Source organism: Panthera onca, chromosome D2 (assembly GCF_046562875.1).
Source record: "Panthera onca isolate mPanOnc1 chromosome D2, mPanOnc1 haplotype 2, whole genome shotgun sequence".
Classification (NCBI taxonomy): Eukaryota; Metazoa; Chordata; class Mammalia; order Carnivora; family Felidae; genus Panthera; species Panthera onca.
The window spans coordinates 29393322-29406744 of record NC_138349.1 but is presented as its reverse complement, the minus strand read 5'-3'; the positions used below and the strand labels follow the sequence as shown (position 1 = coordinate 29406744).

Genomic DNA, 13423 nt, shown 5'->3' with positions numbered 1-13423 from the left:
TGCTCAAGAGACTGTATTCCATTGGATATTCTTTGCTGCTTTGTCAAAGATTAATTGGCCATATGTTTGTGGATCCATTTCTGGGTTCTCTATTCTGTTCCATTCATCTGAGGGTCTGTTTTTGTGCCAGTACCATACTGTCTTGATGATTACAGCTTTATAATACGTCTTGAAGTCCGGGAGTGTGACGCCTCCAGCTTTGGTTTTCTTTATCAGGATTGCTTTGGCTATTCGGGGTCTTTTCTGGTTCCATACAAATTTTAGGATGGTTTGTTCTAGCTCTGTGAAGAATGCTGGTGTTATTTTGATAGGGATTGCTTGCCCTTCTTTTAATTGGAAAAAAACACATAAGATTTACCATTTTAACAACTTTTAAGTATACAGTTCAGTACTGTTAAGTGTATTCACATTGTTATTTGACCAATCTCCAGAACTTTTTCATTTTGCAAGTCTGAACTCTATACCCATTAAACAACAACTCCACTTTTTTCCCTCCCTGCACCAACCCCTGGTAACCACTATTCTATTTTCTGTTTTGATGAATATGGCTGCTTCCCATCTCTCATGTAAGTGGAACTCACAATATTTGTCTTTTTGTGACTGGCTTGTTTTACTTAGCATGATATCCTCAAGGCTCACCCATATGTAGCATATGACAAAGCTTCCTTCTCTTTTAAGGCTGAAGAATATCCATTTTATGTATATAATGCATTTTGTTCGTTTATTCATCTGTCCTTGGATACTTTATTTGCTTCTCCCTCTTGGCTGGTATGTTGCTATTTGCCCTTTTCACTGAGCTGACATATATACTAGTGATGCAAAGCAACAGGTAGGTAGAACTGCAGGTGCCTTGACACAAATCAAGATGGAGGCACCAAATTCTACTGTTAGTTATTGTAGTCGTCACTGTCACACAGTTGTAATGGGAAAAAATTCCAGTTCCATTTAAGAATATCTTTTTCATGGGACACCTGGGTGGCTCAGTCAGTTAGGCGTCTGACTTCAGCTCAGGTCATGATATTGAGGTTCTCGAGTCCGAGCCCCGCATTGGGCTTTGTGCTGACAGCTTGGAAACTGGAGCCTGCTTCGGATCCTGTGTCTCCCTCGCTCTCTGCCCCTCCCCCACTCATGCTCTGTCTCTGTCTCTCAAAAATAAATAATAAAAATGTTTTAAAAAAAAAGAATATCTCTTTCATATTCTGTGTGACAAAATTGGAAGTATGCACTTCTCTTGCACACTGAGTTGTCTTGAGGAAAAGCCCTTAGGCAATTGTTTGGGTTATGAGTTAAACCTAGCTGCTTTTATCACAGAATATTATTCTTACTTGAAAGAATGCCAGAAAAACTATGGTTTTCAGACATGGATATTTTGTAACGCTCTTCTTGAAAAATGAATGAAGTAAAATCCTGTCACTTTAAGGAAGCCAACTGTTAGTTTTTATTGCCAGTGATAACATCTGAGCTTTCAAGTGAAAATTAGCAGTTTGGAACATTTGTATCTGCCACCATGAGTCTGCTAGCTTCTTAATACTTAAAAGACTTTTTTTTTTTTTTAATTTACATCCAAGTTAGTTAGCATATAGTGCAATAATGTATTCAGGAATAGATTCCAGTGATTCATCCCCTGGGTGTAACACCCAGTGCTCATGCCCAGCAAGTGTCTTCCTTAATGCCCCTAACCCTTTTAGCCCATCCCCCCATCGAAAAAGACTTTTCTTGATAATATTGGTAGTGATATTAATGTGTGTGTGTGTGTGTGTGTGTGTGTGTGTGTGTGTGTGTGTGTGTTTAATGTTGTAAAATGAAATGTGTCAATGTTAGGGAGGTTTGCATAGCTCAGTGAACCAATATTTCCCAGTATAAGATGTTACAAAATTGTGCCGGGGTAAATGCACATTCAAAGTGCAAGATTCAAAGTGCAAGATAGACTAATGGTTAATGTTACGGAGTATAAAACATTCTTAGATAGGGTTTTAGATTTCACATTGCAGCTAACCTTTAAGAAACCCCACTTGTTGAACTTTAGCGTAGCGTCAAAGAAGAATCTAAATGGGTTATTAAAATATTCCTTTTTCCAACATGTCTCTGTGAAGCTGGATTTTTTTTTCATATACTTCAACCAAAACAACATACTGTAACAGATTGAATACAGAGGCAAGTATGAGAATCTAGCTGTGTTCTATTAATCTACACAGTAGAGAGATTTGCAAAACCATAAAACAATGTCACTCTTCTATTTTTTTGTTTTAAAAAAGTAGTTATTTTGGTGGCACCTGGGTGGCTCAGTCGGTTAGGCATCAGACTTTGGCTCAGGTCATGATCTCATAGTTCGTGGGTTCGAGCCCCGCATTGGGCTCTGTGCTGACAGCTCAGAGCCTGGAGCCTGCTTCAGGTTCTGTGTCTCCTCTCTCTCTGCCCCACCCCTGCTCATGCTTGCTCTCTCTGTCTCTCAAAAATAAACATTAAAAATTTTTTTTAAAAATTAAAAAGTTATTTTTATAAAGTATATTAATATGTAAAGAGTATTGTTTTATCTAAGTAAATATTAAAAATTTTCTGTTCTATTTTCTAACATGGTAAATAGATGTAACCCACATATACAAAACCTCTTTTGCATCCAATAAATTTTAAGACTACAAAAGGGGTCCTGAGCCTAGATGTTTGAGAACCAGTGTACTGGAGAAAAGTTATTCATGAAGCAGGAGGGAATGGGGTCTAAAATCTAGTCAGAAAAGTAGAGGGGAAGGTTTTGAGAGAGGGAAAGCAGAGAAAGATCTGTGAAGCATGTGAAGTAGAAAGATTGCTAGGGTAGGAAATGAAGTCACTTTGGGCTAGAGATGGCTTACCTTGCGTGAGGTCAGAATTTGCAAGAGTTCTGTAACTTGAACCCAGATATCTTCCCAGCTTTTATGTGATAGAAGTGAGCTGTTATGAATTGATTTGTGGATCATAAGCCCAGTTCAGCCCAGTAATATGATTAGAGTGGTAAAGTTTGTGGTGAAACAGTCTTTGGGAACATAAACTTGCTAGAGTGTAACAGATTTTTACCACCTGCTTCATTTCCCATAACTCCCTCTCATATTGGATCCGGAAAAAAGTTCTGCCTGACCCTATTCTATGTAATCATTTACAGCATGATACTGGAGCTCAAATATATGATCCTCCCTTATTTTGTATTGCAGAGTAGGAAAGGTACTTAACTCTACTTTTTTATTTCAGAACTGATTCTATATGCTCATCCATTCATCAAGGTTTGCTTTTCCCTCCCCAAAGCAGGGAACTGTGTGGTCTGCATAGCAGTGTCAAATCACCAGTAAACATGGCCTAGATTATTGTGAGGGGTGGGACATGTGGCTAATTGTCTAATCAGAGGTAGATTTACCGAAGAGCTAGTGATACCTACACTTCAGGGCCCCTTACATGTGTAGGCCCCTTTTCGTATTTGTAATGTTGAATCTTTCTTAAAAACAACAACAACAACAACAACAACAAAAACAACTATCCAATGGCATTAGTTTCAGGCTTCACAAAACCTAGTTCTTTTTTTTTTTTTTTAATTTTTTTTAATGTTTATTTCTGAGACAGAGACAGCATGAGCGGGGGAGGGGCAGAGAGAGAGGGAGACACAGGAGCAGAAGCAAGCTCCAGGCTCTGAGCTGTCAGCACAGAACCTGACGCGGGGCTCGAACTCAAAAACCGTGAGATCATGACCTGAGCTGAAGTCGGTTGCTCAACCGACTGAGCCACCCAGGTGCTCCCACAAAACCTAGTTCTGAGGGGTTCTGTGTAAGGGTCTAGGGGATCTAGGAATTAGCTCTAAATACAGTGTTGGATGAGTAGGGCAGATATAAGGAAGGGAGTTTAGTGGTGATACTTGAAAAAATACACAGCATTGCTTTCAAAGCATTTATTCAAGTACTAGCTCAACCTATAGTAATACTTAATCAAATTTAAAAGAATTTACAGGACAACGTTTTAATCTGTTTACCGTGCAGTATGTATTCTCAGCACCAAGAAAGAGCTTTTTCCATATAATAAGTTAAAAGCCATTCTCACTGGGCTTCTCTTCAAAGAGAAGTTCAGCAATGTTTGTACTTTTCAGACTCTCAGGTTCTAAGTGAACCTTAATGTCTATTAAAGCCTAAGACTCAGGAGCATTTTACTTACTCTTAGCCTTCTTTTCTTCTGGACTTTTCAGCTCTTTTCTCCAGAGAGTCTTCTCCTATTTGCTTTCCCAATTATTATCACATAACAGTAAAAGCAGTGGCAGTGGTACAGCGCTGTGCTAACCACTCAGCATACATTGTCTGTATGAGGGCGGAGACTTGGTATCCTTATTTTACAGATGAGAAAGCAGTCTGAGAGAAGGTAGGTAACTTGTTGAAGGTCACACAGCATAGAAAGTGCCAGAGCTGAGAGACTCAAACCTTGGTGTTTTGATGGTAGCATCTTTTTTTTCTTTTTAATTTTTTTTTTTTTTAACGTTTATTTATTTTTGAGACAGAGAGAGACAGAGCATGAACGGGGGAGGGGCAGAGAGAGAGCGAGACACAGAATCCAAAGCAGGCTCCAGGCTCTGAGCTGTCAGCCCAGAGCCCGACGTGGGGCTCGAACTCACGGACCGTGAGATCGTGACCTGAGCTGAAGTCGGACGCTTAACTGACTGAGCCACCCAGGCGCCCCTTGATGGTAGCATCTTTACTTGTTTCATCTTCCTGCTGTCCACCACATAAATATAATGAGAATCTGAAGAAATTCCAACACAAAATTCTGATGTCCTAGGGCCTAGAAGCTATTTTTTTTTTAACAGTGTAATGTTTCATTTTTTTAGACTGGGTGTTGGGTACATTGTTTTATTGTTATTATTTATACATATTTTATAAGCATTCTTTTTATGACTGTAAAATACTTTAAAAGATATAGAAAAGAATAACTACTGTGTTTATGAAATACATTTTTTATTAATGCAGTTCTAGCAGTAAAAAGTACAAAGCAAAAAGCCCCATAAATATGGCCACCCAGAAACACATATTAAGTGATAATCATTCCAAAGTAGTGTTAATGTTTATGTACAGAAAGGATAGAGAGATAGAAGAGAAATTATTAGGATTGTTTTAGTTAACTAGTGTGTATAACAAACTGCCCCATATCTCGGTGGCTTATAACAATAAAAAGTAGTTATTTGCTTAGACCTAGAAGCTCTTTAAAGATGGTAAAACATTTGGTATCCCAGCCAGTTTCAGAACTGCCCCCACTGCCATTTCAATGGCTCTCGGGAAGAAAACCAGGCATTATCTATGTACATCACTAATTATGGTCAGTGTTGTTTCATTCCTCAGGATGTGTGGTTCCATGTGGCTGGCACAGGTGGACACTTCATGAAAACTCTTTAATCCCAGTTTCTCTTTTTGCCTGGCTCAGGTATTTGGCTCGAGTAGGGGAGCTTGAAGCAACCAACACTGAAGACCCAACTCTAAATTACGGACTTGTCGTGGATTGTGGCAGCAGTGGCTCCCGGATTTTTGTTTATTTCTGGCCAAGACATAATGGCAACCCTCATGATTTACTGGACATTAAGCAGATGAGAGACCGCAACAGCCAACCAGTGGTTAAAAAAATCAAGCCAGGTACTATTTGGCATGTATTTTGTTGTCAGTCTCTTTACCTGCTACAGGCATGAAAGAGGAGAGAGTGAAGAGGCAGAAAGAAAGCTATTTCCTTTTTTTCTTGCGAGTCTGGATAATGGGAGAGATCTCATTCATTGCTGTTCCCGTCCTCTCAAATAAATAAGTGTTTAGGACCTTATGCAGAACTTTATGGAGTATCAGTCTTCTGAATCCATGTGATCTGCTTTTTAAGGTATTTTGTCTTACTTAAGGAATCTCTGCAATGGCCGACACTCCAGAACATGCCAGTGATTACCTTCGTCCTCTGCTGAGCTTTGCTGCTGCTCACGTGCCTGTGAAGAAGCACAAGGAGACCCCTCTTTACATCCTGTGCACAGCAGGCATGAGGCTTCTCCCTGAGAGGTGAGATAGGGTGTCTGAAGAACACAGGAGAATGGGTGGCATGAGAGTTGCCAGGCTGATTCCACATGTTACTCTTTGCAGTCCCCTGGTCTGAAGGTGGGCTATGGGTGCACCATGCAGAGTTCACAGGTGGCACTGGAAGACTCCTGGCTCAAAATAGAGCAAAGCCACCCCTGCACGCAGTTATTTCACAGTCTGTTCAGAGCTTCATGTCATTTGCTTCTTTGGGATCAATATCTATCTGTGATGGCTGTAATGATTCTTAGTTTTTACTGAGGGGCAGTGGTGATGGTGATAAATTTAGATCACTAGAAGGGGAGCACAGTTAACAGAAGGGTTGTAGGAGGTTGACCCGAGCAACTGGGTACCTGGGGGTCGGTAGAAAGGAATGCTGCTCTCTCCTTAACTGCCTGGTCATGGTGCTGCTTTACAAAGCTCAGTCTCCATTGTTTTAGAACAGTTTTTTTCAGCTTCATCCAGTCAAGTCTTTTCCACTTGACCTTGGCAAGTTAGCCCAGTATCTTGCCACCCAATCCCTCTTTCTTCTTTGGAAGAAGAGGAGGAAGAGGCAGTGGCTGTACTTAGGTCAGACACATTCTTGTTTGTAATTTCTCCCCTTTGACACTTCCCTGGCCCCTTCACACTTATGGTCATGGGGTGGGAGTGAGCTCCCTTCACTTTAGAATTCATTCTTCTGGAATGTTCAAAGTCTCATAGGCAGCAGGTATTTTTTGTTAGCTTAGATATTTTTTTCTTGGTAAATAACAGTTCCCTTTTCCAGAAAGTTTTATTTTGTATTCTTGGCCAGCAACAAAAACCTTGGCTATGCAGGTAGGGCTTCGTGCTGCTTATGCCAGATGTGCAGGACAATGTAACATATGTCCACAGTTCTTTCAATGGGGTTCTTTCCTTCTCTTTAGATACACAGTTACTGGTTTACTATCTTGTCTGCTGTTGAGAAGCAGATTATTTTATATAACCATTTGTTGAAATGAGAGACCTATTTTAACCCATTATTTTCCCGTGTATCTTGGCCTTTAAAACATTTTTGTTTTGGGGTGCCTGGGTAGTCCAGTCAGTTGAGCGTCTGACTCTTGATTTTGGCTCAGGTCGTGATCTCATGGTTCTTGCAATTCAGCCCGTGTTGGGCTCTGTGATGACAGCATGGATCCTGCTTGGGATTCTCTCTCTCCCTCTCTTTCTGTTCCTCTGCTACTTGCACTCTCTCTCTACATACATAAACTTAAGAAAATTTTTTTGGTTTTGTTTTTGGGGTGGCTAGATGGTTCAGTCAGTTGAGTGTCCGACTTTTGATTTCAGCTCACGTCATGATCCTGGGGTCATGGGATTGGGCCCCGCATCAGGCTCTGTGCTCAGCGTGGGGCCTGCTTGGGATTTTCTCTCTCTCTTTCCCTCTGTCCTTCTCCCTCTCTCATGCGTGCTTTCTCTTAACAAAACAAAACAACATTTGTGTTTTTTAATTTTTAAAACCAAATTTTAAAATATTATAGCTGCAGTAAAGGAAAAATAAACAACAAACTTATATCCCTATTGCCCTATCGAAAGTGTTTCATTTTGTCATATTCCCTTCTCTCTGTACATCTCTCTGTAATTTCTACAAAGTTGTTAACCATACTACACACGTAAGTTAGAATTTTTGATTCTGACATAAGTAATAATCATATAGTTCAGAATTTAGAAACCCTGGGAAGAGTATAGGTGACACAGTGGGTGCCACATCACAGGCTTGTGAGTGGTCTGAGGTCAACACCAAGGAAGGGGGATGAAGGCCACAAAAGAAGTTGATGAGGGAGTCAAAAAGGCAGAGCCGACCAGGAGGGTGATGGTTTGGCCCCCTTTTGTGGGTCTGGAGCAAAAGAAAGGATTGCCTCATCTCCTGATGTCACTCAGCATTGACATTGTTTGTCAAAGAAGTTTCTATGCAGACAAAACCCACTATGTAACTCCATTCCATTTGTCTAAGATGTTCACTGTCAGCATGGAGGCTCCGAATATTTGTATTTTTTTTTTATCTTAAGAATTTGTGAAGAGCTTGTCTTTTAATTCATTTTCTGATCACCTCTTCTAAATAATGTCTATATCTATCCTGGGCTTATGAAATCATTGCTACCTCTTGAGGCAGCTGTAGTTGTTGACATAAATATAGCCATCACTGTAAGAACCTGTTTTGTATAATTAATGCTCCACTAATATATTAGCATTTGTGAGCAATATTCAAAATGGGTTTAAATCACCTGGACTATATTTTGAAATGTGTTATCACTAGGTTTTATTTCTTTGTCAAAGGCCTAGACTAACAATTTGTTAGACTGACCTCTTTTTTGTTTTGTAATGAAAATGCCTTTAAAAAGAAATTACAAAGGTATTACAAGGTGACATTTAAGGGGGAAAAAACTTTTGTTCTGGAAAATTTCAAACATAAATAAAAATAGAACAGCATAATGAATCCTTATTTTCTCAGCCCCCAGCTTCAACAGTTATCAGCATTTTGCCACTGAAAGTTTTTTATTTTTGTGGGTTTTTTTTTGTTTTGTTTTAAAGCTTATTTATTTATTTTGAGAGAGAAGTGCGAGTAGGGGAGGGGCAGGGAGAGAGAGAGAGAGAGAGAGAAAATTCCAAGCAGGCTCTGCACCGTGAGCACACAGCCCGATGCATGGCTCCAACTCACGAAACGTGAGATCATGACCTGAGCCAAAACCAGGAGTCAGATGCTTAACTGACTGAGCCACCCGGATGCCACTGAAAGTTTTTGTTTGTTTTTTTTTTTTTAAATAAAGAAACAATATTGAATTTTAGGAACAAAAGTTCTATTCTGTGCAGTACGTGAAAAAGTTTTTTGTTTATTGTTTAATATAAGTTGGGATCATATTGTATGTACTGTTTCATAACCTTTTAGAACTCAAAATATGTTGGACATCTTTTCATGTCAATACATATAGAGTATAAGTCGACCTCATTTCTTTTAACATCTGTCTAGTGTTACATTATATGGATATGACATAGATTATTTAACAGGTTGTCACTTTTTCATTTTTATAAAGCTGCAGTATTCGCTTCCTTTTTGTATTCTTATCTGATGATTCCCTTGCAATAAATTTCTAAAAACGTAATAGCTGGTCAAAAGTTAAGCACGTTAAAAATTTGGATACAAAGTCCTGGATTGCTCTCAAAAAGATCATACCAGTGGGGCACCTAGCTGGCTCAGTTGGTAGAGCATTGACTCTCGATCTCAGTATCAGAAGTTCAAGCCCCACATTAGGCATGGAGCCTACTTAATTAAAAAAAAAATTTTTTTTAATGTTTATTTATTTTTGAGACAGACAAAGACAGAATTCAAGTGGGTTAGGGGCAGAGAGAGAGGGAGACACAGAATCCGAAGCAGGCTAGGCATGGAGACTACTTAAAAAAACAAAAAAAGATCATACCAGTAATTTACATTCCAAACACCAGTGTATGTGGGTGCCCATTTTTCCATATTGTCCCCCAAATCAGCAAGCCCTCTTTTTGTTTATTTTAAGCAAATAGCCAATTGGAAACATATCCAATAGGGAGAGCAAAATAATCCCTCTTGTTCCCCACGTAAAATTCTTATTGTAAGAATTTAATATGTATAACAACGAGCTATTTTAGAAATTGTATTTGACAGTATATTGTAAAATTATTACTTTGTTTTTCCTTTTTTTTTTTTTTTTTTTTACAAAATGTTTATTTATTTTGAGAGAGAGAGAGAGACAGACAGAGAAAGTGAGCATGCACAAGCTGGGAGGGGTAGAGAGAGCAGGAGAGAGAATCCCAAGCAGGCTCTATGCTCAGTGCAGAGCCTGATGCAGGGCTCGATCTCACAACCATAATATCATGACCTGAGCTTAAAGAAAATTATTACTTTAAATATATTCTTTACTTTTAAGTGTTATCATTCTTCACTAAGTCATGCTGAGCCAATAGAATATTTTTCTAATGAGTTATTTTAAAGATCCAGGATAGTTGCTTTTGTTTTTAACCCCTTTCTCTAGAATCATATTATTACTTCTAGCTTTGTTTCTTTGCTTTTCTTTAATAATACTGATAGCATAAAACTTGAGAGGAGAAAATAACCCTAGATACTAAGATTCAGACTTTGTCCCCAAACTGTTATAACCTTTGGATTTTGATCCTGATTTGGGTTTTTCAAATGATAAGATTTTTATAAAGAAACAAAACCCCAGCCCTTGAAATATATAAAAGGAGATTAAAAAGTTCATTGTCAGTTTTGTAAAGGATATTAATTTGTGGATCTAACAGTGCTTGTTGTGTGGTAATATGAGGTGTTGTTTCTATATTGTGTAAGATCTGAGGATAAGATTGTGTTCCTTAGTCTGACAGTTTCCCTTCATAGTAGTTAGGAATCATGCAATTATGAAACTGTGCTTCCTGCCACTTATATATACTCAGCGTTGTGAGAGGCACAGAACTGTAGTCTCATCTTTTAATACTATTTGAATTATAAAATTACACAAAGAAAAAGTATTACTAGTATCATATTGCCTTTTAAGTGGAAGGATATACTTTGGAGGCAGTTTAAACCTTTAAAATCAAGTGAAGTGCCAAAAAGAAGCATGGCTCAACTAGTGGATGGACTATGTGAGCAATGAGGTAGAAGTGCAAGTTGAAGCTAATTGTGAGAAGAGTGTCTAACGATTAACTTTTATATTTTTGTTCTTTCTTGCAGAAAGCAGCTGGCTATCTTGGCTGATCTGGTGAGAGATTTACCTCTGGAATTTGACTTCCTCTTTTCACAGTCTCAGGCAGAAGTGATCTCTGGGAAGCAGGAAGGTACTGGGCCTTGAGGGGTGCACTCCTTCAGCTCCTAGCCAATCATGGCATAGTCTCTCTGCAAAGGGTGGGGTTAGGATTACTTTATATATTTGATTTTTATTTTTCTTCGAGTAATTTTCTTGATTCTGTCATATGTTTTTTTTTTAATTATTATTTGCATATTCTGCATTGGTGTCTGTTATAGATTGCTGCTTCTGGAAGTCATATATTTATTTTTAATTTTGTGCTAAGTACTGTGTTTATAAGAACATGTTAGTATTTAGTGATGATTCCAAGTGAGTATTTGGTTAGCTAATTGTAGTTTTCAAAACATAAGTACTTCTGGGAGTTGTACTGAGTTTGCCAAATTCTAATGTAAAGCAAATTATTAAAGTAAGGGGAAACGTTAATAGGGGATGATCATTATTTACTTTTCTTTTGTTATGGGCTCTCCTTTTATTGCGTTTATTTTTTAAATGTTGATTTATTTATTTTGAAGGAGAGGGAGCAAGCAGGGGAGGAGCAGAGAGAGAGGGGGAGAGAGAATCCCAAGCAGGCTCCATGCTCAGTGCAGAGCCCAACTCAGGGATCCATCTCACCACCATGAGACCGTGACCTGAACTGAATCCAAGAGTCAGAAGCTTAACAAACTGCATCACGCAGGAACCCCCCCCCCCCTTTATTGTATTTATTATGAAGTACTGATACTTCCCTAAAAGCTTGCACTGCTGGGTTTGTAGTTTTGAGGTAGAATTGAATATGTGTTCTCATGTGGCCCAAATGTGGCCTACATGACAAATTATGTTTCCATTTCTTGAAAAAGAGAAAATCTTCTGTGCATTCTGAGTTTTTTTAAATGTTTATTTATTTTTGAATAAGAGAGACAGAGTGTGAGTGGGGTAGGAGCAGAGAGAGAGGGAGACACAGAATCCGAAGCAGGCTCCAGGCTCTGAGCTGTCAGCACAGAGCCTGATGCGGGGCTTGAACTCACGAACCATGAGATCATGACCTGAGCTGAAGTCAGACGCTGATTATCAACTGAGCCACCCAGGCGCCCCTCTTCTGTACATTCTAGTTGCAGTTCACATAAAGGAAAAGATTTACCTTTTCAATTTCAGTATTGCATTCTCCAGTTCTAAAATTTTCATTTGATTCTTTTTTATGTTCTCTTCCTTTGCTGAGACTTTCTATCTTTCCGTTCATTGTAAGACTGCTCTTATTGCTGAGTTATATAGCTGCTTTAGTATCTCTGTCTGGTAATTCTGACATCTGTGTCATCTTGGGGTTGGCATCTTTTCCCTTAGGAGTTGAGATTTTCCTAGTTCTTTTCATGCTAAGTAATTTTATATTGTGTCCTGGACATTTTGAAAGTTATACTATGAAACTGGGTCTTGTTTCAATCGTAAGGAAAATACTGACTTTTGTTTGTGTTAGCAGGGAGTTGACCTGGTTAGGTTCATGCCTCAAGTTCTGACCTGCCTTCTGTGATTGTAGTGATTCGTTTTTCAAAGCCTTGTCACTGCTATTTGGGTTTGTACCATTTGTGTGTCACCCAGTGGTCAGTCTAAAATCTGGGCATAGTCCATATAAATGGAGTGCCTAGCCAGTACGGTTCTCAGAACCTTTGGTATATTGTTTATGAGATCCATGCATGTGTTGCTTGGCTGTGAGCCCAGGAGTTCATACATCACTTTATTCCTTACTCTCTGTGATCTCCCCAACACTTTCTGGCTCCCTGGGGCTCACTTTCATGGTCCTCCAGTTAGAAAGCCAGGGCTTTAATTTCCCTGCTCTGCCATACATTTCCCATGATTGCATCTGCATCCAGGGCTAAATGGTGGAGGACATGGAGAAAAATCAGCAATAGGGATTTTCTTCAGTTCTTAAGGCTGTAGCTCCTCTAGTCAGAGAAGATTCATATCCTTCACAGTTTTAGGCACCTGCCCAACTTCTACCTCTGCTGTTGCAGGATTGCCTGGGGTAGCAGAGAACAAAATGAAGGGAAAAAAACCCAAGGGGTTTTCCTCCATTCTTTCGGAGCCTTTGGGGTCTCTTTTAATGCTCCTTGGACCAGAAAGCAAGGTCTTGAAGTTCTTTCCCTCCACACCTGGATGTCCTTTTGTGTTTCAAGCTGCTTTTGAGTCCAGGCCAGGCAATATCTGAGGGGAAAATATGAGACACTCACTACAGGTTTGGTGGTACTTTAACTTCTGATCTCTGACTCAGTGTGCCTCTTATTATTTCCTTCCAGAGTTCTCACAAATCTGCTCCATATATTCCATGCAGTTTACACTGTGTTCCGTGGGATGACAGGATGGAGTGTGCTTACCTCCTCTTGCCCAGAGCCAGAATCCAAGATGCACATTTTTTACATTTGTTTTTGCACATTAATTTAGAAAACGCAAATTTACACATTAATTTAGAAAATGCAAATCATTTTATTTTTTAATTTTTTAATTTTTTTTTTAACGTTTATTTATTTTTGAGACAGAGAGAGACAGAGCATGAACGGGGGAGGGTCAGAGAGAGGGAGACACAGAATCCGAAACAGGCTCCAGGCTCCGAGCTGTCAGCACAGA

At 39.2% G+C, this 13423-nt stretch overlaps 1 protein-coding gene across 2 annotated transcripts in view; it reads left to right on the top strand.

The window, feature by feature from the left end:
- The window catches only part of ENTPD7 (ectonucleoside triphosphate diphosphohydrolase 7), a 44812-nt gene that overhangs the window by 14810 nt on the left and 16579 nt on the right, over positions 1-13423 (top strand). For both annotated transcript variants that reach the window (XM_078434716.2, XM_078434715.2), the window contains 3 exons: positions 5422-5627; positions 5879-6029; positions 10759-10862. In XM_078434716.2, the coding sequence (XP_078290842.1) occupies positions 5422-5627; positions 5879-6029; positions 10759-10862 (461 nt within the window). The remainder of the gene's footprint in view (positions 1-5421; positions 5628-5878; positions 6030-10758; positions 10863-13423) is intronic.